This window comes from Aristolochia californica, unplaced genomic scaffold, assembly GCF_029961685.1.
Source record: "Aristolochia californica isolate CCGP_79_NKW_82.1479 unplaced genomic scaffold, dmAriCali1.0.hap1 SCAF_4, whole genome shotgun sequence".
Lineage (NCBI taxonomy): Eukaryota > Viridiplantae > Streptophyta > Magnoliopsida > Piperales > Aristolochiaceae > Aristolochia > Aristolochia californica.
The window spans coordinates 44,282,583-44,309,799 of record NW_027182103.1 but is presented as its reverse complement, the minus strand read 5'-3'; the positions used below and the strand labels follow the sequence as shown (position 1 = coordinate 44,309,799).

Below are 27,217 nucleotides of genomic sequence, written 5' to 3'. Positions count from 1 at the left end.
TCCGTTCTCTTTGTGGCCGTTCCAGATATGACATTGAACCTAAAAGAGTCCGGGATTACAGTGAGTCCTTTAAACATAGGGCAACCTTGCCGATTAGCGAACTGACTCACCGAGCCCTATGGGACTCGGGATTGTCTGCATTATTAAGCCTGACGTATCTTCTTTGAGAAACGGTTGATATAGATATGCGTTTAAGAATTAAAAATCCTTAAACAGCATTACCAATCTACAAGATCACGTTTTTTTCCTTTCATTTATTATTATCACTTACGCGGATTGTTAATAGATAAATTCCCTACGCCGTCAAATATTCCTTTAAGCACCAATAAGTCGCTACCACTTCCAATTACATTAGACGACATGTCTGAAAAGGCGTGGAAGATTTTATTTCGTAAATGAGAACATAAGAGTGAAAGGAACAAGGAAATCTTGACAACCAGCAAAGTTTCTGTCAACTGCTGTGTTTTCTCTGTATACTAACTAGTGTTTCTTCAAGAGTGAACGGGACAACTTCCGTCTAACAAGAAAACAAGGAGAGAATGCGGATAGTAAAAATCATTCACAAAATGATACAGAAAAGGAAACGGCCGACGCCATGACAGTCGGGAACTTAGTGTCCCACACCGGGACTAGGTGTTGAAGTCAGCTCTCTGAAACTGGGAACATTTCTGAAGTTGCTTCCCGAAAAATGTCTGGTAAAAACAGGGGTGGCGTGGCCTCGATGGCCGGGAGCCGAAGGTGGTATGCGGCCCCTGCTGAGAACGTTCACTACAGTGGCTATTATCGGTTTTACGGAAGGGGCTTCCGCTTTTCGTAACTCTCGGCTGGAACCGGATAGGTCGGCGAAAGGAGTTGTTCTCGCCGCGGAAGCACCAACCGCCGCAAGAACGAGGAGGAAGAAGGCGGCGGACATCAGAGAAGAGGAGAAGGTAGCAGACTGCATCTTGATTCTGAATTATGCTTGATTCAAAGACGCAAAGGCCTTTGGTTTATATATATAGTGGGCGAGGAGGGAAGGAGGCGGAGAGGATAGTGCCATTCGAAGTGGATTACGCAAAGGATTTGGGAGAAAGCCAATTGGGAAAAGCAAAGAGTATAATGCGGGGAGGGAAGAAATCTGGAAAACTTAAAAAGTTGTGGGTCCATGTTTTTGTTACTACTTAAATACCGTCAAAGTTCGGATCCAACCGGGTCCACCAGCACAGATGTGTCAATTTCAAGCACTTCAGCGATGTAATCGTAGAGTAGAATGGTTGAGATTGAGAAGGTAGAATATTTGACTTTTGTTTGGTTTTAGAGTCGCGCATTGACTACAATAGATGAAAGAGGCCCCACCCCACGCCCAAGACATTAGAAACAAAGAGGAAATATTTCCCAAGTTGGCGACGTGCATGGGTACCCCACCCACGCAAGTAGTTGGACCCCGGAAGCAAGGGGAAGCAAGCAATTGAATCCAGTCCTCATTTCGTGCCGGCGAAGTTCCTCAGAAGTGTCTCCCTTCGTTTTCATGCAGCTTTTCATCTACTAATTAGTCAGCCTAGCACAGCTGCTTCCACTCACTAAGTGGCGGCCTTCCACGGTCTATCCGGATTCTCCGATTCCATGGGGGGGTGATGAGAATCTGGCGTTTTCTTTCCTGGAAGGAACGAATATGGGTTTACAAGGAGATCGATGTTGTTACTTGTTGTAAGAATTGATGAATGTGACAGCCGCATTGGGTGAGTCTGAGCCCGCCCAGAGAGTACCAGAAGTCGGCTTCTCTGTGACCGAGCACGGTAGGGAGACGTGCAAAGAGATGGCCAATTGGCACCTGGTAAACCATATCTAGCTACCTCGCTTCTTTTGCGGGAGACTCGTGGCAGGGTCCAGTTATCCCTTTCAAGGGGCGGTGCCGAACGATTTGAAGAAGCCCGTGTAGGGTCCTCTCATGGAATGTCGATTCAAAATCACGAGCATTTAGGCACGATGTGACTGTCGGCAGACGATGGGGGCTGCTGAAGTTGCAATTCTATTTGCCCTCGACAGCCCTTGTGCCTCTCAAGATAATACGGATTAATTTGTCCTTGAGATGAATTAGATGATACACTATGATAGTTTTAACTCTTAAATAATACGTTTTTCACCCACCCAAATCTTGACTTTTACGGATAGAACCATAGAACCTGCTATAGTAAAAAGGAGGAGAGTAGTCGAGCTGATATCCCATAGTAGTACAAGGACAGAAAAACGAGCACCATTTTCACCGCATTCTCTCGGTGAAGCAGCAAAACCTTGGAGAAGATTGAAGAAGCAAAAGCCAATCACCCCACCTTAAAGTGGGCTGCTGTCTTATTCCATAACGATCCGGAGGAGGCCCATGCCATTAAAACCATCACCCTCATTCTGCACAGGCTACAACATTATTCAAGTGGCTGCAAAGAAGAAGATGACCTAGCTATTTAAAATAAACCTTTTTGTTTGTTCAACATATGATGGTATAAGAATTCCTACATCGTGAGTCCCTCATTAGGTTGATTTCCTTTCACTAACAAAGTAAATTCCACAAGAGTAAGTAAAGTCAGGTGCCTTTCGTTTTCCTCTAGGTAAGGAGGAATCTGGAGACGAGCTAATCCATGCTCGAGGAGCAACTTCAGGCTCTCAGACGTTGGTCGTGGTGTTGGCAGCTTGCACTTTGTAGAAAAGACGGGTTGGTGACCAAAGAGAATTTTAACATATTGAAATGGAGAAAAAAATGATATATGGAAGTGTTTGAGGCGTACATCTGAAAACAACCCATGAGCTGTTCTGTTGCTTGGATAAGGCCACCCCTGGCATATTGATCATGGAAGCCATCAGGGAGGCTTGTAAAAGTGTTAAAGCATTCGATCCCACTGCCGATGAGAAATTTTCAATCAAAACACGGGCAGATTCTTACACCTTGTTGATTGATGTATCCTATTCCTGACTCGATCGGTGGATAAGGATGTTATAGACAAGGATTTATATGTAGATGCAAAGGCGATAATGCTTGAAGCCAGACGTTTAAATGATTACATCTAAGGTGTACTTAAGAGAATGACACTGGCACAGAAAGACTATTAGCTCCATCTGAAAAGGCAGTTGCAAACGACAGAAAACCTTCAAATATCGGGATCCATTCATGTCTCCGACCAGTTCCCGACCAGTCCTTCATATAGGTTCAGATAAATGACCCCGCTTGACTTGCCGGAGATGTCCCAAGAGTTAAAATCTGAGGAAGAAGATGAAGAAAAAATAACATCATCGTTGAGTTCTGATAGTACAAATAACATGTTAAAATTTCCAACAGACCAGTTGTTAGGGTAAGGTACATCGGAAGAATCAGCTCTTTATTCAAAGTCTAAGACACGAAGGAGGAAGAAGATATATGATCACTCTCGTCTTTGAGAAAAAAAAAAAATGAGACAAAAAGAATTGAACAGTGAATGAAAAGTGGGCATCTGTTCAACAACTATGGTGGTTGGCTTGTTAAATCCCAGTTTGCATATTAAACAATTACTAATGCTGATTAAGCTAGCCATGCCTTTTAACTATGGCTTGTTAAATCCCTATCTATGGCGACCAACCATTGACCTTTAGCAATATTTAAATGTCATTAAGAATAAATAACAATGAGCATGAAATCCAACATAAATCAGTTCCAAGATACGAGCAAAATTTTGGATTTGGGATGCTAGTCCATGGACCAGCAATCTTATCTTCCATAATCGGACTATTTTCCATGTACTAACGAAGTCTAACGATTAGGGGGAAAAAAATGATGAAAAGAAGATGCTAATTTTCAGGAGTTAATGGCCGCCATTTGAGTTGTTGTACGTTTAATCCGGCATCGAGGCATCGAACGAACAAAGACAATACTATGCTTTGACATGTTGGGTGAGAGAATTGCATCACTCTTTAAAACCCACCGGTAGATGGTCTACTTCTGTCCTCTCGCTCCGCCAATACCCAGAACCAACTGCAAATCCACCTGCCCAACGCCTCCTTGAAGCCGACCAACCCCTTCCATCTCTAAATTTTTCTGTTTTCATTTAATTTAAAGAAGTTGCGATTTGGGAAGCTCCAGCCGAACAGCTTGTTTTTTACTCACCACTGCACACACCGACAGATGCCAACTCAGTCTTCAAAACCCAGTAAAGAACTTCAATAATTCCAAACTAACCAGGAAACATTTCTCTGTCGAGTCTTCAATCTTCCCGTCCCCTTCAAACTCAGCTCCTTTTTGGAGGACGACTGTCACCCTCAACGTTCCTTCCGTTTAATTACACCGTGTTCCTTGTTTTCTCAGTTTCCACCCGTTCCCCTTCTGTTTCGCGGGGACCATGCGCCATGTGAGCGAACGATCCCAGAAATATCGCGACGCTTCTTGAATCCTAACCCTCGAGTTCCATTTCAGAAAAAAAAACGGTACGAATGATTCTTTCCCTGCACAGCTACTGCCTTCAGGACTGGATAATGCATGGTCGGGGGGGCCGTGGCTGAACTTTCCAGGATTCGGGGCGCGCGGTCCCCCTCTCCAAGTTGTCTCTCTCCTTTGTACAACGACCCACTTGTGGTATATTTTCCGCAGCCATTGGGTGTGGAATTTTATCCATGAGATGCTGATGCATGCTTATCCAACTTGGGCCCGGGCTTTGATTAATCATTCCGGTGAAGCATATGCGTGCTCCTGCTCGACGGCGGCCCTCTTGTACCCTTCAGCCGTCGATATGCGATCTGACGGACGGGGAAGAGCATATGCGTGGGATATTCTTCTGTGCTCCTGGCGTGATGCAAACGAATTTAATTAATTTAATGAGTTCTCACGACTCAGAGAGCACAATAGAGAAGGATATTTAGAATTAGTGATGGTTAGATTCCCACTTGGCTTTACTAGCACGTGCACACCCCGTTGTTGCCTTGTCCATTTCCTTCTTCCTTTTTTCTAAAAAACGCCTCCTACCGCATGGAACATATAAAACACGTCTTATTCTGGTGTTTCTAGCATTTATCCCACGACAAACTGCGGTTATAGTTGATGATTTTCGTTGAAACAGATCGTGACTGACCAACTCTCTCCATTCAACTCGGTTCATAACTCGCTAACTCGCTACTTCACTTTATCAAGATTAGCTTTTTTTTATAAAGAAATGGTCGTCGACGGCAAAGAAAAATGCGAAAGGACTAATATGTCCCTCGGTACGAGTAGAAGGGCCAGTAGGACAGGAATACCCTTTCCGCTCTGCAACAAATGCATGACATAAAGCAGAGAGAGGTGGATAAGAATGTCATAATTGGAAAAGATAAGGAGAAGACCCGTGATGATCTGCCTCGAAAGGACGAAGTAATAGGAAAACGCGACCCGCACCAGCCTGGGCTCCAGCTACGCCTAAATGAGAGAGAAATTAAAAAACGTGGGCTTATTTAACGGCAGGTCACGCGTTAGTGATGACGTAACAATTTCTCATCCACGTCATAGTCTTCCTGTCGGGCCCAGCATCCCACCTTATCCGTGGAACCAGCTTCATGCCTTGCCAAGTCAATCTTGAGCCGCTCCCTCCCCGGCCTCTTCTTTCTACTTGACGTGTCGTTGTTTGACTGGTCTTCTGTCTTCATTGCAGAGACCGAATTCTTACGTGGAAAAGACTCCACCTGCCACGTTTCTGGATACCTTCCTGGGAAGAGCGTGAAGGTAGACTACGTGACGCCAGCTGGCACGGCCGACCTTATCCTCTTTCTGTTTCCTTTTGTTTTTTTTTTTTTTTTTTTCATATTTTCTTTCCTATGAGAGCATTTATGCATTTTTTCCCCTTTCTTCTTCTCCCTTGAATATTCAAATAAGAGGCTTTTGAGAAACACAGAATGGGAGAGACGGATAATTTATAATTTGCAAGCGAATGGACTGAACCCTAGGTATATTTTCGCTCTCTAACGAACGTCAGAGAAAAAAAAAAAGGAGCAGAAGAAAAATCAGGTAGTGTCCGTTATCGCGGGATCACATATTCAATCTTTTCTTCGGTGGTGAGCTTCAATTTTTTATCCTCTCTTGCATCGATCGTTGATAGACGAGCTTCTTTTTCTTGTTTTCTTTCTAGTTTTAGGATTAGATGTTGAACTATTTTTGCGTTATCGAAATTCAAAACAAGAAAATATATCTCAGGTCTTGTGCTCAGATCTTCCACTATCATAACCCTAACGAAAGTACCCGACCTTTTATTTTTCTTGGATCTGGTTGCTTCTTGTTTTGCTTCTAGGGTTATCATTTTGTGCAATTTCCCTATTCGGTTCTTTACAGGTTGCCTAATCAGATCTCCTGCGCTACTTGAAGTTGGGAGAAGAAAAGTTATCGAAAATGATGTCCAGATCGTACACAAATCTATTAGATCTGGCGTCGGGAAATTTTCCGGCGATTGGGCGAACTGGAAAACGTCTACCTCGTGTAATGACAGTACCAGGTATTGTCTCGGAGCTCGACGATGACCAGGCGAACAGCGTCTCCTCCGATGTTCAGTCTTCCATTGTTCAAGATCGCATAATAATTGTAGCAAACCAACTTCCCGTCAAGGCCAAACGCCGACCTGACAATAAGGGTTGGTGCTTCAGTTGGGACGAGGACTCCTTGCTTTTACAACTAAAAGACGGATTACCCGAAGACATGGAAGTGATCTACGTTGGATCTTTAAAGGTGGAAGTGGACTCGTTGGAACAGGATGATGTCTCCCAAACACTATTGGAGCGTTTCAAGTGCGTGCCTGCATTTTTGCCACCTGATATTCTTTCAAAATTTTATCATGGGTTCTGTAAGATGCAGTTGTGGCCTCTGTTCCATTACATGCTCCCCTTCTCGGCAGATCACGGCGGTAGGTTCGATCGTTCCCTGTGGGAGGCTTATGTCGCTGCCAACAAGATCTTTTCACAGAGGGTGACTGAAGTGATTAATCCAGAGGACGACTATGTGTGGATTCACGACTACCATTTGATGGTGCTGCCCACTTTCTTAAGAAGGCGATTTAATAGGTTAAGGATGGGGTTCTTTCTGCATAGTCCGTTCCCCTCCTCTGAAATCTATAGAACTCTTCCTGTTAGAGAAGAGATCCTTAAAGCACTGTTGAACTCAGATTTGATTGGTTTCCACACTTTCGATTATGCACGACATTTCCTTTCTTGTTGCAGCCGGATGTTGGGTTTGGAGTATCAGTCAAAGAGGGGATACATCGGGTTAGAGTATTATGGACGAACTGTTGGGATTAAAATTATGCCAGTTGGGATCCACATGGGTCAGGTGGAATCTGTGCTCAGCTTGCCAGACAAAGAGTGGAGAGTCCAAGAGCTTAGGCAGCAGTTTGAGGGAAAGACTGTGTTGCTAGGTGTTGATGATATGGATATTTTTAAGGGAATCAATTTGAAGCTTCTTGCGATGGAACAGATGCTAAAGCTACACCCAAAATGGCAGGGAAGAGCTGTGTTGGTTCAGATTGCGAATCCTGCCAGGGGCAGGGGTAGAGATCTTGAGGAGATTCAGGCAGAAATCGATGCAAGCTGCAAAAGGATCAATGAGGAATTTGGCCAACCAGTTTACGAACCAGTGGTGTTCATTGACAGACCTGTTTCAATCAGTGAAAGAATTGCTTTCTACACTATTGCAGAATGTGTGGTTGTGACTGCTGTAAGAGACGGAATGAACCTCACCCCATACGAGTATATTGTGTCTAGGCAGGGAACCAATCAAAATGAATCAAGCTCTGACTCAAGCGTGCCCAAGAAGAGTATGTTGGTGGTGTCCGAGTTTATTGGATGTTCACCTTCTCTAAGTGGAGCAATCCGGGTAAACCCATGGAACGTAGAAGCAACGGCTGAGGCAATGAATGAAGCTTTATCAATGCCCGAGGCTGAGAAGCAGCTGAGACATGAAAAACACTACCGGTTTGTAAGTACCCATGATGTAGCCTATTGGTCACGGAGCTTCTTACATGATATGGAGAGAACATGTAAGGATCACTTTAGAAGAAGGTGTTGGGGAATTGGGTTGAGCTTTGGTTTTAGAGTAGTTGCACTAGATCCTAATTTCAGGAAGTTGTCAATTGATGCCATTGTTTCAGCATATGAGAGAGCAAAGAACCGAGCAATATTACTGGACTATGACGGAACTGTGATTCCACATACGTCTATCAACAAAACTCCTAGTCAAGAAGTGATCTCCATTTTGAATACTCTTTGTAGTGATCCAAAGAATGTTGTTTTTATTGTTAGTGGGAGAGGAAGAGGCAACTTAGGGAAGTGGTTTTCTCCATGTGAGAAGCTTGGAATTGCTGCAGAGCATGGCTACTTCGTAAGGTAAAATGGTTATTTTTTATCCAGTCTCTATCTTTTTATATTGTAATCTAGCAATTTTCTGATTTTGTGAGGTTTGTCTGTCAGGTGGTCGTGTGACGAAGATTGGGAGACATGTGGTCAAAGTACTGATTTTGGATGGATACAGATAGCAGAGCCGGTTATGAAGCTCTACACAGAAGCAACAGATGGTTCTTCTATTGAAACTAAAGAATGTGCATTGGTTTGGCACCACCAGGATGCGGACCCTGGCTTTGGATCTTCACAAGCGAAGGAGCTGTTGGATCATCTCGAAAGTGTTTTGGCTAATGAACCTGTTGCTGTAAAGAGCGGGCAGCATATTGTTGAAGTGAAACCTCAGGTATAATGTTTGCACTTCTGGTCATTCAAATGCATCATCTCTTAAGAGTAATTTGCATTGTCAAGAAATCTTCTGACATTGATGAGGCAAAGGAAATGCTGCTTCTGGATATAAGCATTTGGTACTATGTCAGAGGTCTGACTCTGTCAGAAGATACCTGACAGAGCTCCAGTCTCATTATCTATACCTGCAGAGGGCCACAAATTTTTTATTGCAAAATGACTTGATCAAACTGTGAAAGTTGTTACTTAGTAACCGACTAGCTGGGTATGTGGTCTTTGGACAAAAGATTGTTCTTTCCTCTATAAAAATCATCTTATGACTGCTTCGAAACTAGGCATCTAAATTTGGCCTATCAACTTGTCTGCCCAGCTAAGTTCAAGCTTAACTGTTTGTTACTTCTCCTTGAGTCATCTCATGTCTCTCTGGATTCTGGTTTATGTTTGGCTTTCCCCTTTTTTGGAAAATGACAACCAAATACTAATACGACAGAAAAAAAAAAAGACATTTTTTTTATCATGTCCAAATAAATATCAGCCAATAATTTAATCATATTGGGATCTTGCATTGGTATAATTTATGGTTGATTCTTAATGACTGTAGTCTCATTCCAATTCTTTATTGGTGATCCTAGGGGGTCAGCAAAGGCCTTGTGGCTGAAAAGATCTTAGCATCCATGACAGAAAAAGGCAGGCAAGCTGATTTTGTGCTGTGCATTGGGGACGACAGATCTGATGAAGACATGTTTGAAGGAATGGGCGCTCTTGCAAGAGAAATGCTTTCTTCCAACCCTGCAGTTTTTGCCTGCACTGTTGGGCAGAAACCTAGTAAAGCCAAGTATTATTTGGATGATACTGTTGACGTCATAACGATGCTACATTCTCTCGCAGAAGCTTCGGAGTCATCATCACAGAAACTTGCTACACAAAGCCCTCTTCTTCGCAATCCATCTGGCCGGTTATTATCTTCATCAGATTGATTTTCAATAGTATTCCGCCAAAAACCTCTGGAAGGAGAAATTAAGGTATTGGTAGCTCATAACCAGCAAATGAAAGAATTTTTGTGGCAGAAAGGTAGGAAGCACCTTCCGCAGTATTTGATTGGATTAATTTTGTAAAGTTAATTCTTGAAAAGATGAGCTCATTTTACTGACTGAACAAGAGGTTTAGGGTACTCTGGGTACATAATGGCTATAAGACGGGCGTCCCGAGTGAGGATGGATTCACTGACGAGCTGCCATTATCTTTTACCTGATTTCAAGCATGTAAAGGCTTCATGCTTGCTTGGAGCAATTCTATACTTACAAAGCCCTGCCATAAAGAGTAAAAAGGAGACGCGAGCACTGCAGTAAGGAAAGCTGGAAGGTTTCTAATCTACTGAACCAGAGACAGTGGCAAGGATAAGTGTGAGATGCGAGATTTAGGTCCATGCTGATACCAACTGAATTGTAACTTCTGCAGTAGAAGTAGAAGCTTGAAGGGTTCCAGCAAGGGTTCATAGGATGTCGAGCTGAACATCACTGATAATACAGCTAGCAAAAATTCTCCTTTTTGGGTGATGCAAAATTTTTTCCTCATTTGCTTTTTTGATTGATTTATCATCGAAACTGTATATTTGGAAGATTCCAGGTTTTTTAATTAATTTATTAATTTTTTGTGTGTGTGCGCGCCTGTGCTTCTGGACGCAAATCAGAAGGGGAAATCTTGCGGGCAAAATCATCATGTTTTTCATGTAACATACAGCGATCGTTTGCAAGGGGGGTCCATTTTTGTTCAAACTCCTGAAACCCAACACCGGTTCTCCTGCAGGACTGGTTGGCCGAAGCTTAGTCCAACTGTTGGCTAGTTCCACTCTGAGCTCCCCGCCGGTGCTTGAGCCCATTCAAACGCTCTTACTGCTCTTCGTAGCCACGAAGAATTCATCATCAAAGCTGGAAAAAAGAAAGCCAAAGGAGAGGCGACATGTGGGTTGAGGATTGTCTGCATATGAGATACAAGACGCAGCATTCGATGAATTTTAATTTCTTAGAGATTTTCCGGCTACTTCTCCAGCAGGGTCAGAATATGAGCCACATGCGATGACTAGCAGAAACATATATCTGCTAAGGTGTAGTTTGCATTCGTCAATATCTTCATTTGTTTTAAAAAACACGAGTCTCTAAAAATTAATATAAAATATTGTGTTTGTATATCAATGAATTTGTTTGAATTCGAATTTGGCCAATACAAATTATTAGATGCTAATTATTAGTTAAACCTTATATGCAAAAACATGGTTGAATAAATTAAACATCCTAATCTTGATATAATATAGTATAAAAATAATATAAGGAATATATTATATAAAATATTAACATAAAAATAATATTTATATTGAAAAATATACTGCTAGCCCCCTCCCACTTCTTCCTTTTCCACAAATGCATAGGGGGATAGTACCACCTAATATGATAAAACACCTGATTAAAAATAGACAATCAGATGATCCGGATGCCAGGGACATGCTACATGGAGTTTTTCTGCATATTCCTATCGTTCATCTCACCAAATTTGAAAGAGACAAAGATATCGCAAACATGAAGAGAAAACAAAAGCTCTTATTTACTCTTTTATACAAAAAAAAAATCATACTCCACCTGAAAGGACATCATCCTCAAACCTCAATCTTCCTCCGCCTTCTATCCCTAGTAGTCATTCTAGCTCCATATGCTGTAAATATATCACCCAAATCAACCAATCCCACCTCTCTCAATTTTGCTCCCACCTCCCTAAACATAACTGTCCCTTCTTCATTTGAAAACTCGTACAAAAACTTATTGTAATCAAACCGAGGGACCTCAGAGCAACCCTTTATCATCCTCTCCACGTACTTTGTAGCCTCCAATGTCTTGCCCACCTTCACCAATCCCCCCACAAAAATACTTTCGAAATTCACTTCAGGGTGAGGCCCTTTCCTACCCCTTTTCCCCAAGTGCCCCTGCAACAGCATAATGTAAGTGTGCATATTTGGTTCACAACCTCGGTGACACATTTGTCTGAATACTTCCGTGGCCTCGCTAGTTTTTCTTATTCGCAACAACCCTTTAATCAACTCGTTATAAACAATTAAATCAGGTTCTCTCAACCCGTGGAAAACCCTAAAAGCCTCCCTCACCTTCCTTTTACTTAGTAGCCCATAAACCAGAGCAGAAATGACTCTATCATCATCCACACCAACCCCTCTCTTAAGCATTTCACAAAACAAGGCAAATGCATGATGCAGCTTGTGTTTCTTGCACATCCATACAATCACAAGCCCGTAAGTGGAGGGACCCACATCATGAAATCTGTGGAGTCTAATGGTTTTAAAGAAAATCATCCCATCTTCAAGTCGATTACATTTGAAGAACCGCTCCATAATTTTCTCAGAGGAACTTACCTCGGGCTGAAGGCCCTCTTCAACTATCAGATTCCAAATTTTGCAAGCTTCAACCAAATCACCTCTGTCACAAAAGCAGGAGACCAAGATCCCATATGTAATTTCGGAAGGTTTAATCCATGGTTTCATCTTTATGATGACATGTTTTGCTTCATCCACCATATTCTGACCACACAGTGTCTCAACCACTTTATTCAAAATTTCCACCCTATAGCAGAATCCACTTTCATTCATTAAATGGAAAAACTCAACACATTTTTTTAACTCCTTCGCTGCGGCAAGATGTTTCACTACAATCCTAAAAGTTGCATCTGTAGCAAGATTTTTCTCAGCAACTTTGTTAACAAACTCCCAGAGAATCGTAATGTTCTTTGATCTTCCATAAACATCAAGCATTTTGTTGTATGTGACTGATGAGTGGCAGAAGTCTGGCTGTGTGAGTGAGAAGTTGAAGAATCTGTAGATGGGCTTCCATGAAAAAGGGAAATTGTTGCAAACTTGGATGAAGAATTCATGGGAGAGAGAAAAATTGATTTTGTGGAGATTAGAATAAACTTTGGCATCTGAGGAGTTCTGTTGTTGGTAAAGGACGACACGGACATTGAGGAGATGGATAGGATCCACTGGAGCAGGAGTAGGAATGAGTTTAGTTGGCACAGAAATATTCAATAACGTTTGACTTTCACAATGAGGAAGCATTTGGGGAAAAAAGACAAAGCAAAGGTTTCTGGTTTTCCTCATTTTTCCACCAGCTCTAATCCTTCTTTTGGTGGACTATGGTAGCTAACTTGACTCACGAAAAGGCCTGTTCCAAAAGAAAGGTTCAAGAGGATTAATCAATACATCCACACACAATATTTACTAACAGATTTTCATACTTCTGTTGTGATGCCTCTACAAACCTGATCCATATACGATTTCAACTGCAATTTTTTTTGCCTTTTTCTTTAATTATTAATCTTACACACACACACCATATCCCAGCAAGACTTCAATCCAAAGACCTTAAACTAGAAATCCATAGAGCCAAAGACCCAATCCACATAAAAAACATATCCCTGGTTCAAAGAAGTCTGGCTTAAGAGTTAGATATTTGTTGACTGTTTGTAATCAGCAGATGCACTTTATGTACTGAAGAAGCACTATAGAATATACAACCTATAAGAACTCCGTTCCCCGTGAAAGGATTCTCATTCGAACTGTGGCACAAGGTCATATGCCTAAAAAAGATATGTTTCATCCAAAGAGCATGATAAGACATGGATCTCTTCCATAATCACCCATTAATTTATTAGCAACAGAAATCTGATTGTGAACAGAATGACTGTAGCAGAGCTCCTCCACCAGACACAAACATGCCTGTTGATATGACACAGAAAATTATGGTGTTCCTGTAGGTGGTAACTACTCCAGCACTCACAGGTTGTTCTACTTAACGTAAAGATAATGCCATTGATCAGCATTGACAAAAATTAAGATCAATCCAGGGAAAAAAATAATTTCATGTCAATTTTTCAGACTGACAAAATTTCAAATGCACAAAATATTGGATGAACAGCATAAAAGTAAGGTTAAAAAGTGCCTATCCTCATTTCACATTGCAAGGTAATCCTTGATAGTGTTGGCTTCCTTGTGACATGAATTTAAGATGATGAGAAAAAATTAACTCTTCTTCTCCTTCTCCAACCTCGGTTTACGCATTTCCTTCATATCTTATTTCATCTCTATTCCTCATTATATTATTATTTACTTTTTAAACATGAAGAAGCTGAAAATCAGAAAGATCATCGTGAATTAGTTAGTCTTAATCAAACCTTACAACTTTAAAACCGAAATAAAAATGTCAAATGACAGAAATACCCTGATCACTTAAGCCTAAGACAGTTACACCCTTAATAATAGAAAACACTCAATAAAACAATTATACCCCTACTTAAATAACTCCCAGAAAAACTCAAGTTAAATTCTCAGTTAATTTAAGATCTCTTTGATAGATCCAAATTTGATCTATGTTATACCCATAGATAGGCTTCTTCTCTGTAACTCTTCTGTCTCTATAAAACCGATTCTTTTATGAAAGACTTAACGTTTTAAACCTTGATAAGACAAGTTTATTTTCTGGTCTATTTTGGAACAGCAGGGATTCAATATCAGTAGTAAGATCGATTTTTGAAAGTTAATTTGATTTCAATGTTGACCCCTTCCACTGTTTTCCTTGGGTTTCCCCTTCTTTCAGAGGTAAATATTCTGTTTGAAGGAACGTAACTCAGAATCTTGTTGCGTGCTAACCCAGTGAGTTTTTTGCTGGTTAGTGAAAAATTATATTCGATTATCCCTTATCTTACATTCACTGTGTTTCCTTTTTTAGGGGGGCAACAACGAGAACTAAGATTCCCTGTATTTCTGCTTTCTTTTATTTTTTTTTGGTTGGTTGAAATTGGACTTTTGAATGGCTTCTATTACCTCCCCTAATGTTACCCCCTTTGCAACAAAGTTTGAGACAGTAGATAGTAATCACCTGCCATGGGCCGAAATCCATGAAGACATTCCTTCTAGCAAAGGCCCTACACAAGTGCCTGAGAAGCATAACAAGTAGATTTACAAGGATGCATAGGTATAAATAGGATGGTTCCAATATGGAATAAGAAGTGTCAAATAGTGTTATCTATTTAGATATTCCTAAAGAAATTTGAATAACCTATGAAAATTATATTTATCTGAAAAGAATTTGTAGGAAGCCAAGGGGTTATGGGCCCTCCTGAATGGGCAGAAGTCCCATAAACCCTGTTTTTTTTTTTTTATCATACTTATTTATATTTTAATTGTTCAATCAAACTTTTCCCTACTCTTTGTGTACTTATGATATTCAAATAAATTTAACAAAAAAAAACCAGTGATTGCAGGAGGTCAGGAATTGTGTAATCTCTACTTGTGCAACATGCTACTTCTATCAAATGCATTATTGATGACTTCCTATACATGAGAGCAGCAATATAAGTTGAAGCATCCATCCTCCAAGTCATGAAAAATATTAGCTCCTTCATAGTAGTCAGTCTCATTTTTAAAGAGCAAATGAGGTCAAACAAGTTAACACAGCAAGATGATATACCTTCTAGTGATAGAAATACTAGTTCATGTTTGTTTGAATTAAAAAATCTGATTACTTTTGGTAAAAGCTAAAACTAAAGAAAAAAAGCAGACAAAATTAAGAAAGATTAGATCAAAGCACATTGCCATTTAAAAAAAAAAAAAAAAGGAAAGATCATGAGGGAGATGAGAAGAAAGTAGTAAGAACAAGAAAAGTATGGCTGGGTGGCAAAAAGCATTTTATGATTAAATCTACCTCCCATCAGGCTATTGTAGGCTTGCCGCCCAGGTTCAGGATGGACTTGGTGCAACCATCAGTTAGTTGTACACATCTTCAGCATAATCAGTATGCAGGCAGTAGTAGACACTTTCAACATTCCAAATCGTCTCTAATAAGCAAATTGTATATAATCCATAAATTAGGGAAAGTTTTAGAACGAATAAAAAAAGAAGCAATAGATAGTTTTTAAATAAACTCATACACTGGGTCCATCCTGTGAGAATGGAAAACTTCAAATATCATGAAGTCGAAGAAAAGCACAAGAAATAAGACAAGCATAGCTCCATCTCTCTGAAAAATAAGAATAATTCCATTTACTCTAAATGAATAAAAAATCACTTTTGTTTTAAGAAACTTACCAAAATGACATGATGAGCAGGACTCCTTCCCCATCATAGCACCCGTAAAAGGAGCAACAAGACAAAAATATTTTCTACAGTGAATAGAATACCCCACGATATCTCATCGCAGGATGTCTAATCAATCTGGGATGCATAATATTCTTGTTTGCAAAAGTACGCTTAAGAGTAAAAAAATTGATTTCCAAATGATCAGCAAGTCTAATCACTCTGGGATGCAAAATATTCCTGTCTGCAAAAGTATGCTTCAGAGTAAAAAAATTGATTTCCAAATGATGGTCAAGATAAAAACTGTTCGACCCAGAGAAATATTTTTACATACAAATTGTCATCACTATTAAGTTATAATCACAGTTCCAAGAATAAAGTGAGAAACAATACAGTCTAAAAGAAGATGCATGTAAACCCAATTAAGGGTTGAATGTCCGTATATCAAAAATAATCTGACCATGTTACTATTGGAGCTCATAAAAAAGCAAATGGCTTATGAAATGGAAGGTCTTCACTGGCTAAAGAGCTTTTTGTGTTTGCAAAAAAGTTAGCTGGAGGTATGACTATGGTGAGGATGGGTAATAGTCGGTAGAGGGAGCTGCAGTCCCCTGTTAACAGTATGCAGAAGCCTTGTCCATGTGCTGCTCCATATAGTAAGGTAGGGACTGATCAATAAGACTCAGCAAAAATAAGTATGAGACAATATTTAAGCATGTCAACATTAGTGTAAATACGAGAAAATAAATGTCTGACCTTTTTATATGTTCATTTGTTGTTCTTTTATGATGCAGTACCTCACGTGACCAGTTGAATGTGAATTGAACGGAAATAAGAAAAGAAGTGGAAAAAGAGGATCCACTATCCTTGGCCGCTGCAAAAAAGTTGCACAAACAACTGAAAACATAAGTCAGCCATGAATCAAGTGGCAAACTTCCAAGCAACAAATTGGTTTTTTACCAATTGAAACTTTAGAATTCAGATATGGACAGAAAGTACCCACTTCAAAGTCAACTGTTCAAGGAAAAAGAAGAAAAAAGGTAGAGATTAGCCCCAGACTTTGTAATAGCAGTACATTCACCATATCTGTTTCCCAAAAATAGACATTCATCTGCAGTGTGAAGGCAACAATCCTCCACCGCATATAGCTGTGGTGATGCCACCATGTGCATAGAAAATGGCTGATTAAGAAAAATAAACTGCCAAACCCATCAATAAAACAACTATAAGAACTAACCGTGGAATAGACAAAGACAAAAGACCTAGAATAGATGATATGCAAAGAGAAAAGTACAAAATAAATACTTCTCTTTGTGAATAAGAAATGTTAATGTTAAAGTGACAAATCTCTCAAATGACCAGCTGATAATGTTGGATTCTGTGCGATTTGAAACAAGTAAAGACGCGTTTAATCCCGTATAAGACACTTTAGCATTGTTTCTCCCCACTATACATCAATTCTATGCTGTTCAGGTACACAACTTCTAACACTTTTTTCTTGCTAAAATGCAAGCGTCTTTGACACCCCATAACAGCCGCCAGTCGCTCTAGCAGGAGACTAGAATAACCGCAAAAGTGCAAACAATTGAACCTTCAATAGAAAGTGAGAGAAAATGAAATAACAAAAGCCTAACTGTTATAAACACATTGACAAAATAAACAACCTGCACAACCTGTAACACAAATAAAACACTAAGGAACAGAGACAAACAACACGGATATATTTTTCCAACTTTAATACGTCGATAGAAGCAAATCAAAGTGCGAGAAAATCTTGGATAAATACTCTTTGTTTTAAAGCATCAAACTAACAAGAGGCAAAAGATAGCATACATACACAGCAGCTAAAACAAAGATAGAAATTCAAAAAATAAAAATAAAAATGGAATCTTAACATTTGGGTACTGATAAGTGAGGAAATGAGGGGAGGTAGAGTGACAACAAGAGCGAAGATGACTAATGAGAAAGAAAAAGAGAAAAGTTGACTGTGACGAGAAATAGAGGAATTAAAGGAGATAATATAGGATGGAGAGTGTTACTGCGTTGGCAACGGGGAAGATAGTTGATTTTCCGGACAGCAATGGTGGAGTGCAGGCTAGTGACTTTGGACAGGAAGAACCTCCAAATTACAGACTTTCCATGGATTTGAGGACTTCCAGTCCTGCAATTTTGGACGGCGCTAGTGACATCGGACTTTAGAAGAGGATTCTTAAAGTCGATTCAGACCGATTCTAACAAATATTAATTGATGGAAAAACAGAGTTGCAACCCAATTCCACTGAGGCTTAGGTGTACTTAATGTTTTATTAAACAATAAAAATAAAATTATTTTTATTTTAAATTAATATTTTATTCTGTACATTCATAATTGATGTTAATTTAAGTTTTTTTATATTTTTAACAATAATATAGAAAATACTTTATTGTGTTAGTGTGTATAATGAAAAATTTACTGGAAAGTGGATAATGAATTTATTAATAAAATAATCTAATAGATTTATTTTTTACATAGTTTAAATTAAAATTTTAATTAATAAAATAAGATAAAAATAAATATTTTAAATAAAAATACTAAATTAATTAAATATAAATAATAATATACCTAAACAAACATGGTTACTTTTATAATTTTCATATACTTAATCAAATTCTTACTTTTATAATATCTAAATTATCACTCATAAATTAGTAATTTAATATACTATTAAAAGTCATGAATATAATAAATAAATAAGATTTTTATTAATTAAATAAGATAGATTAATATAATAATTACAAAATAGAATAAAGAGATTAATTTAATTATTTATTTAAAATAGAAAAAAATAATTTAGTTAATTATTAAAAATAGAATACTAAACCAAAATATTTGCTCTTTATATTAGATCAAATTCTTACTTTTACAATATCTTAATTTTCACTCTTAAATTAATAAATTAATGTAACATTAAAAGTCATGAATATATTAAATAAATAAATAGGATATTTTATTAATAAAATAATTAGAGTATTTCCATTAATAAAAATCCATTAATTAATATCTATTAACAAAATATTAATTTCAATAAAAAAAATATGAGTATTTCCATTAAATTCCTACTGAATTAGTTTATACTTGTCAGAAAAATAAAATTACAGAGTGATCCGAAAGCTTTTGGAATCGCAACATCAGGCATTAGCTTTTCTGGAATCTGTCTTTGTTTTTTGTTATTTTCTTCAATAATCCAGCATTAATTGTGTAACTTTGCCTTCATCTCTAGCCATCCCCTGCTCCATCACCCACGAGAGAACAAAGAAGGCTTGAATTTGGGACCAAGCGTCGAGAGAGAGGGACTCTCGATAAGAAAACTCGCACTGCCGGAGAATGGATTCCACCGCTTTGTGGAAGTTTCTAGTGGCTAAACTCCAGGAATTGCCAGTTTTGAGGACGGAGATTACCTTTGCGGAGGCGGTGGATCCAGCCAGATTTGCCGAAGAATGGGAAGGCGGGGACCTCTGACCAACGCTGGGCTTGTGGGGTTCTACAGTTTTCGTGTTGGCGCATATGGTGGCATCCTCATTCTATCGACTGAAAATCTGTCTCCTCCGTTACTTTGGGAGGCAAAGCCTGTCCTTCTAAAACAACAAATTGGTCTGTCAGTATCTGTGCCTTAAGCATTGTTCACATGGTTGGATCGATAATATGTCTCCGGGTCCTTCCACCAAATGGGTTGCCAAATCTGTCCCAATGCCCACCAAGAGGTTTGGAACTGCTTGTCACAGAGAAGCTGAAATAGTTCTCGCCGTTGTCGGTAACAACGTTGCGATCCAACACACCATTAATGCTGATACGGGGGGATTGACTCAAAACTTGTCCCGTTCCAAGCTCCGATTTTTCAGCAAATCTCACCTCTCTCCCAATGATCACCTGCTTTGGATCAATACCCAGGATAAAAACTCCTCGAGCTGGAACTAGGGAGCTTACTAACGAAGGGATCGGCTTGTTCGCACTCAGTCTCATCCCAGGTAGCTGTGCACGAGTCTGGTGATCGAAGTTTTGCCACAACAGACGCCCATCATCAGTATTTCCTTCCCTAAAGAGTATACGCCGGCTGTGGTGGCTGAGAAGTGGAAGGAGAAGATGAATGACGATTATGCAGGGGGGTTAGGACCCGCTGAAGCTCAAATAATTTTTTGTAGATGGTCGTAGGGTATGAAATTGGATCAAGGTTCGAGGAGTTTTTCATGATTCCAAACCAGGCATGGCAAAGCTCGTTGAAAGATTAACATAGCATATAGTAAAAGTGATTTCACTGGTGTCATACAGTGAATTCATTTTCACTCGTGTTTTTTACTTTCACTCCCTGCTTATATATTGTATTAACACTTTTGGGGCAACTTTCCCTAATGAAAATGAATTCACTTAACAGGCCTTATAAATTTTAAGATTCTGATACGATACCCACCGGTTTGTAATGGACCGCATCCAGGCACCTAAGTGCAGCGGCAGTCACGCCCGTCCCGTCACCGTGGCTACCCACTGTAGGGATCTTAAGGGGGGGTTAGTCCACAATGAAGTGGAATGAATTTCTCCCACATTATTTAGTTCATCCCATTTATGGCGTTAGTCCAAAATGACTTGAATTGAAGTGAGATAACGCACGACGCGTGTTGTTTTCTTCCCCCCCCCCCTGGTATTCTGTTCTCCCTCTCGGCAGCCTCTCCAGACGCAGAGCCCCCTCAGCCTCCCTCTCTTCCCCCCTCCGCGCGATTTTTTTTCCTCCCTCTGCCCCCACCCCCGTCGACTGTCCTCCCTCTGCCTTTGCCCCCACCCCTGTCGGCCGTCCTCCCTCTGCCCCCACCTCCGTCGGCCGTCCTCCCTCTGCCCCCACCTTCGTCGCAGAGCCCCTCGGCCTCCCTCTCTTTCCGCCCCCCCCCCCCCCCCCCCCCCGTCGGCCTTCCTTCCTTCCTCCCTCTCTCGACCTCCGTCGCAGAGCACGGGAGGCCAGAGCCCCTCGGCTTCCTGGCTTCTCTTCTCTCTCGGCCTCCTTATTTTCTCCCTCTCGGCGCACCGTCGGAGCGTCGCCGTTGCCCGCCGCCATCGCCGTTGTCTGCTGCCGTCGCCGTTGCCAAGATCGCCGCAGAGGAAGATGAAGACGATATTTAATTTTTCCTAAGTTAAGAAAAATTAAACATCGTCATTGGTTTAATTATCCAATTAATTAAACCATTAGTTTTTTATTTTTTGTTAATATATTATTAATTAATAATATTTAAAAAATATATTATGTTATTGATAAATTAATATATTTATTTATTTATTATGTATTTATTTATTTTTATTAAAATAATGAGTTTTAATGTTAAACTATATCTTATGTTATTACAGAATAATTTATTTATTTATTATATTCACTTATGTTATTTTTAACTTTTTTATTTATTTTAAATAATTTATTCTAGTCACACGTAATTAGTATATTAATTTATAATAAACTATAATCATTAATTGGTTTAATTATCCAATTGTTATAATTAATTAAACCATAATTATTGTTTTAATTTATAATAAATTATAATCATTAAGTAATATAATATAATTTTTTATTAATTAAGATATTAATATATTCTAATACTACACGTTAAATCACTTATAAGTGTACTAACCACGCTTATTTTTGTTAATTATATGTTTAGGTATATATTCTATTTAAGTATATTATAAAATATTACTTATTCTCTTTTTTATATCATATTTTTCATTTGGGGGCACTAACACTAGAATCTGTTTTCCAGCCACTTGAACTCGTCTATACTAACACCCAAACATGAGTTGAAGAGGAAACAATTCATCTCACTTCAATTCAATTTTCCACTTCATTTCCACTTCATTGTGGACTAACCCCCCATAAAAAGAAACAAAAAATCAGTGTTCCATGGATTGCGACAAAGCTAGATTTAGATGGTAAATCAATGCTTACGCGGGTCCGTAAGAAAGTTTTTTTTTTCTTTCCTAGAAGAGAATCTTTAGAAAACTCAGAAGATACAGAATACAGAGCAGCAAAATAACATTTGAAAATTCGAACGATGTTGTATTTCACATGGAGAGAATAGGCAATGCTAACTTTCCGTCCTTCGTATATCTCGTATTTGTAAAAGATTTACGAAACCGAAAAATTAAAATATCATATAATATATTGTTTCTAGTTTTCTACAGTAGGTTTTTTGCTGCCACAGGTTTCCATCGGGTCGGCCTAAAGAAGAGAGATACGACGAGGCAAACCCTCGGGCTCTCGGCCACCTGTTACACAGCTGCGCTTCATCGTAAAGACCGGTCGCAATCTCTTGTCATTCATTGGTGAGCTCAGGACCCGAGCCAACAGTAAGAAGTTGGTTCCAGAGCATATCATCCCAAAATGTCCAGGTAAGCCCATGATCTTTTTCCACGTGGGACAATTTTTTCCAACACCAGCACCAGAGCCGTCTGATTTTCGTCTGAACGAAATCAGCCTTCGTCTGACGCGCCTGACCCGGCGAGAAGGTAGACCTTGCACTGGATGACCGTCTTCCCGATCCTGAACCCCGGTACCACCGAAAACCCCACCCGCGGCCGGATGTCCGGGGAGTCGTCGCATACACTCTCCATGAAGACCTCCGAGAAGCGGCATCCACGCCGCACCTGAAAGATGGACGCCTCCGGTTCGAATGAAAAGGCCAACCGGTGCAGAACCCAAATCCGTTTCGCCATCTCCAAGAAGGTCGTGAAGAAAGCCGACTGCGGGAACCCGCCGGAGCTGACAACGTTGCGATGGGTCGTGTCACCGAAGAAGGCCGTTTCCATACGCGGGTGCACCAGCCAGAGATACTTGAGCCGGCAGAACTTCCCAAACTTAGATGCGGGATTCTCCAACACATGTTCCAACGGGTTCACGCCTTTCATCTCCATGAAACTGTCGAAGAACTTCCTCCGCTGATGCTTCTGTTTGGAGGAACTCTGGGAAAAGCGTGGGTGTTGGAAATCTGAGAACATCTTTCGGCACACATACGACTCAAATGCATAAACCCTGTGACTGGGTTTTGCAAAAACGACGCCAGGTACAATCGAGCTCGCTGCAGCATCCATGTCCCACGCAGCCGACTCCATCCCTTCCGTCATCAGCCTCACAAAGTTGCGTACCGACTTCGTCGCGTGCTGGAGAACGGTAATGAAATGGTTTGGATTTAGCGCAGAGAGATGGAGATTGTCGAGAACGAACAGAGCACCGTTGGGGCTTAGTCTCTTTTCCAGCGATCTGTTCTGCTTTTGTGATTCTTGAAGCTTCTCTCTGAGGAAGAAGATCTCAGAGTCCTTGACCTGCAGCTGGGACTGCAATTTCTTCGACATGATCTCAAAGGTCTTCAACAGATTTTTCTGTTCATGAATTTCGGCGACCATCTGAGATTCTTGGGAAGGAAGGATTTGTTTCTTCAAGTAACAATGTTTCAACTCGGAGATACTTTTGAGCTCGGAGACGATAGCTTCGTCTTGCGACTGAATAGTCTCGGGATCATAGGGAGACTGAGCGATCTGAAGCTCCGCGTAGGCCGCTTTAATGGCGGAAATACTAGCAAAGAGATTCGCAAGAAGGGCTTCCATAACTTCTCTGTGAATGAGCATTTCTTCATCCTCCAAAGGCCTAGACTCCTTCGGGGGGTCGGCGTTGATTATTTCTGCAAATTTAATCTTACGGATTCTGTCTTCCGGAGCAACTCCTGCAGCACGGAGACGAAGAACCTTCGTAAAGGTCTGCACCAATCCGCCTACGCCGGCGGATTTAGTCTTCACCGAGTCCATCTGATGACGAAACAGGAAAACGATAACCGGTCAAAAACGAGAAATCTACAAGAACACAGGATGATTATTGGTTTCAAGCAAGAAACAGCAGAGAGGCAATAGAGGGGGAACGAGCGGCATAAATATGAAGTACGATTAAGACGAAAGAAAGCAGTGCGTCTGCTTTCGCTTTAATCTCTTGAACCGAGGACGGTGATGGGATTTATTTTTGCCTTTCTATTATACGAGTTTTCCAATGCTTTTTTGAAGGGGTGAAGGGGGATTTTTGAACGCGGCAAAGTAAAGGCAGCATTAGAAGAGAGGACGACGGACTAGACAGAGGAGACGCGTTGAAGGAACTCCAGAAAAAAGGGAAGACATGAAAGTCTGTCGTACCTGCTGGTTCATAACGTATTAAAAAATATCGGAGGCAAGTTCTCCGCCACATCCTTCAACTCATCTGCTAATTAAAACTACAACTAACGGTTTAGGTAATTCCGAGAGGCCATTAACAAAGAACCAACTCTTTATCAAGCGTTAGCAATTAGCATCCGTTTGTACTGCGGAGCAATGCTACATGTACAGCTGCTCGAAAGCGTTTATTTCAGGGCTTATAAATATGCTTGCATTTTTAAACCACTAAATAATGACAGCCGGAATACTTTCTACAATTTAAAAAAGAAAAAGAAAGCTGGGATTACTTGACAGCAGATATTTTGAGGTTGCCGGCACAGCTAAAAAATTTGCTCACGGCTGATTTATCTTTCTTTCCGTCAATCGAGATGAATCACAAGCCCTTCCTTACAAGCAACTACATAAGCAGAGCGGGCTGACGAAATAAGGCTGACAAATCTTACAATCAGAAAACAGGACCTGAAATGAAAAGACATTCTGCACTTCTCTCCGGGACTTTCCTCACATAAATACAAAAACTTTTTTCTCCCTCATTTGAAACGACGGGCAAGAAAATCGAGTAATTTTCAGAAAGAGACTTTGTCTTAAGGGTTTAAGCTAAAGGAACTAGAAATGATTTCGCAAAAGAAACAATAGAAGAAATTGTATCAGTAATTTTCTAAAAAGAAAGGTCAATTCTTTAGTGTACCTTCGACAAATAGGATATTCGGCTTCAACAACTTCGATCAGAAGAGATTATATCGCAGAGGCATATATGTCTTTTATCTGCCGTTAAGATGAAACACCAAAACCACAGAGCTCCTGGAAATGACAAACAAATGAAAAATCAAGAGTTCTATTCAGGGAAGCTATAGATGAGAAGGCAAAGAAAAAACTGATTTTTTATAGATGGTAAAAATTTCTTTCCACAGAAGCTCAAGTAGCTTCAATCCCGAAATAGGGAGGGAAATGGCAGATCTCTGCCACTTCAACTTACCAAAATTCGCAGATTCATGAAAGAAGAAAAGCAATCAAAGCGTAGGCTTTTTCCTTCATCGACTTACCATTTGAAAACTATTTCATCCCGACACCGCATCGCGTATCGGAAATTCTACGGAGCGAGCGTGCTCATCACAATGCCTCCTTCAAAAGAAACTTCCTTCAATCTCATCAGCCATATCTGCCTCCTCGCCTACAAAAACAACTAGAAAAAAAAAATCGAATTTCTCCAATTCTATTCTTCTCCTCAGATTTCCTAGTAACAGAGTCGCTATACTGGGAGAGACTAGTTGGATTTAAGATTTTGTGGAAAAAACCCAAAGGAAAAGGACAAAAAGGCAAAGTTTCTTCATTTAGAGCACCGAAAGGAGAAGATCAAAGAGAGAAGAAAAAGACTGAGAAAAAAAAAACGACAGAAAAAATGTCGTGAATCGACATCGGGAAACAAGACCTTAGAGGTTCTGTCTCTATATATAGCATCCGTAAATATTACTCCTGAAACACTTCCCTCCGATAACTGTCTGGCCCGGAAGCTCAAAATTAGTAGTCCAGTCCACCGGAGTCCGTCTTCGCTGGATGCTTGCCCAGTCGAACGCGAGTTATGGACACGTGGGAAGGAAATGAGAGTGTCGCATTACGTCCAGCTGGGGCAGGATTTGGCCAGGCTCTTTGACCGTGTTCCTGTCCCCACGTCTAAGAAAGATTACGCTTTGCGAAAATCGCACCGTTGACGAAAGCCGATCGGACGGATCCAACGAAAAGGACTAAAATAAGGGGGGGAAAGTGGTATTTGTGGTCTCTGGATCTGCCCTGCAGAATCCAATTAAATGTGATGTGGGGCCGGGTAAGGCTGTACAGTGGGGCACCGTCAACATCATGACCATTTTGGCTAGTTACGACGTTCCGCAGTCGGGTCGGTTTGGTGGCAACTCGGAAGTGGATGAAACGAAATCGAGATGATTTGGATCACACTCGTACAGGTATGGGCACTTAAATATTAAGAGTCTACTCGAGTACTAATTAGAGCAGTGAGAAATACGAATACTTTATACGAAGGCGATCTCCTGAAGCTTCCAGCAGCGTACGACGTGATGACTCGTTGAATCATTTGTTTGATTTAACCTTGTCTTTTGATTTGGTACGACGCCATCCACCGAATTACACGTTTTTTAACTTTCACGGTAAGTAATAATTACAGTATTACTCACTAGAGTGTTTTGACCTTAGTTAACCTGTGACTCATTGGGGTCAGAGTCTCTCCTCTAGAACTGAGTTTGTTCCGAGTTTATTTAGGGTTATGAGCCCACTTGAAGAGTCAGATTCAGAATTTTTAGAAACTAAATATAAGACTATTATATCCCAGAATGCGGACATATGGAGAGACAGAAGCAGTTAGAAATACAAGCGCTTTGAAGTTTGGACGCATACGAGATCGTGGTACTGGTTCGTTTGTCTGAGTTAAATATCGGAGTCACATGATGTTCAGAAATTAAAGAGAGAAGGGGCCACATCGATATTCGACCAGGTATGCTTTACCCGCACTGTGGAGGCAATGTGGCCCCCACTGTCTGCTCGAAGCGTCACAGTCGAATTCACCGTACCAAGAATTTCAAAATTTAAATATTATTTTATAAACAAGAAAACTTATTTTTTATTTCGCAAATAAAAAATGATCTAAAAAAGGATGAACAGAAGCTTCACCGGTCCCCCATTGGAGGCAGCCTCACATGATTTTTCCTATTTTAGGGCCCTCCGCCATAATCCTTCATAATCTACTATTAATATGATGGCGATTGGCATTTGGGCCGCGCATGGGAGCTGAATGGGTGAAGCTGACTCGAATAAAGCTTCTTCACAGTTAACGTCTTGCCCATTACATGCGACCTTTGATTGGATTACGAAAAATCGAAAGCTACAATTACATGCGTGGTAAAAGCCAATTGGGAAAGGTCAACGAAATGAACATCAATCTGCCCGTCATCATTAAGTAACGATCAGATAAGAGGCGGTGGATGCAATACAAATACATCTCTCTTTAAATTTCTCTTCGAACTGTTCACGTCATCTGACTCCTCTCCAAGACTGATACGTCTTATTCATCTGTTTTCCATATGATCGCCATTTCTCCATGATAAGATAAAAAGAAGGTTGCTCGAATGTCGCGATAGAAAACTTGATACTTGGTTTGTTTCACGCATCGAGGCTAGGGCCCA

The 27,217-nt window shown here is 40.3% G+C and overlaps 3 protein-coding genes across 18 annotated transcripts; 1 reads left to right on the top strand and 2 right to left on the bottom strand.

Moving 5' to 3' along the window:
- Positions 1–5,871: 5,871 nt before the first annotated feature.
- On the top strand, positions 5,872–10,349 carry LOC137963977 (probable alpha,alpha-trehalose-phosphate synthase [UDP-forming] 7). Of its 7 annotated transcripts, none has more exons than XR_011115268.1 (5): positions 5,872–6,018; positions 6,293–8,331; positions 8,416–8,689; positions 9,324–9,762; positions 9,859–10,349. XR_011115268.1 is itself a non-coding variant. In XM_068811219.1 (5 exons), the coding sequence occupies exons 2-5, from the start codon at positions 6,350–6,352 to the stop codon at positions 9,666–9,668; spliced, it is 2,490 nt and encodes an 829-aa protein (XP_068667320.1). In that variant the 5' UTR covers positions 5,872–6,018; positions 6,293–6,349; the 3' UTR covers positions 9,669–10,349. The 7 variants fall into 7 exon arrangements, 6 of the variants coding, with proteins under 6 accessions (XP_068667320.1, XP_068667319.1, XP_068667317.1 ...); XM_068811219.1 differs by having other exon boundaries at positions 6,293–7,985; positions 8,097–8,331; positions 9,324–10,349; XM_068811218.1 differs by having other exon boundaries at positions 5,872–5,971; positions 6,326–8,331; positions 9,324–10,349.
- A 787-nt stretch (positions 10,350–11,136) lies between these two features.
- LOC137963979 (putative pentatricopeptide repeat-containing protein At1g26500) lies at positions 11,137–18,018 on the bottom strand. Of its 10 annotated transcripts, none has more exons than XM_068811223.1 (5): positions 16,577–18,018; positions 15,676–16,488; positions 15,450–15,582; positions 14,625–14,682; positions 11,137–12,911 (listed from the first exon to the last, which is right to left on the bottom strand). In XM_068811223.1, exon 5 carries the CDS (start codon positions 12,845–12,847, stop codon positions 11,342–11,344), a length of 1,506 nt encoding a protein of 501 aa, XP_068667324.1. In that variant the 5' UTR covers positions 12,848–12,911; positions 14,625–14,682; positions 15,450–15,582; positions 15,676–16,488; positions 16,577–18,018; the 3' UTR covers positions 11,137–11,341. The 10 variants fall into 10 exon arrangements, with proteins under 10 accessions (XP_068667324.1, XP_068667330.1, XP_068667325.1 ...); XM_068811229.1 differs by having other exon boundaries at positions 15,676–15,764; XM_068811224.1 differs by having other exon boundaries at positions 15,676–16,694; positions 16,781–18,018.
- Positions 18,019–21,974: 3,956 nt separating this feature from the next.
- Positions 21,975–25,364, bottom strand: LOC137962762 (protein GRAVITROPIC IN THE LIGHT 1-like). The gene is made up of 3 exons (XM_068809815.1): positions 25,070–25,364; positions 24,715–24,827; positions 21,975–23,633 (listed from the first exon to the last, which is right to left on the bottom strand). The coding sequence occupies exon 3, from the start codon at positions 23,631–23,633 to the stop codon at positions 22,305–22,307; it is 1,329 nt and encodes a 442-aa protein (XP_068665916.1). The 5' UTR covers positions 24,715–24,827; positions 25,070–25,364; the 3' UTR covers positions 21,975–22,304.
- Positions 25,365–27,217: the final 1,853 nt, after the last annotated feature.

Bases quoted from the DNA above. Each gene is read 5' to 3' on its own strand.
- LOC137962762 (XM_068809815.1), bottom strand. From the start codon at position 23,633: ATGGACTCGGTGAAGACTAAATCCGCCGGCGTAGGCGGATTGGTGCAG.
- LOC137963977 (XM_068811218.1), top strand. From the start codon at position 6,350: ATGATGTCCAGATCGTACACAAATCTATTAGATCTGGCGTCGGGAAAT. The intron at 8,332-8,415 runs GTAAAATGGTTA...TTTGTCTGTCAG, and splicing joins GAGCATGGCTACTTCGTAAG to GTGGTCGTGTGACGAAGATT. The intron at 8,690-9,323 runs GTATAATGTTTG...TGGTGATCCTAG, and splicing joins TTGTTGAAGTGAAACCTCAG to GGGGTCAGCAAAGGCCTTGT.
- LOC137963979 (XM_068811223.1), bottom strand. From the start codon at position 12,847: ATGAGGAAAACCAGAAACCTTTGCTTTGTCTTTTTTCCCCAAATGCTT.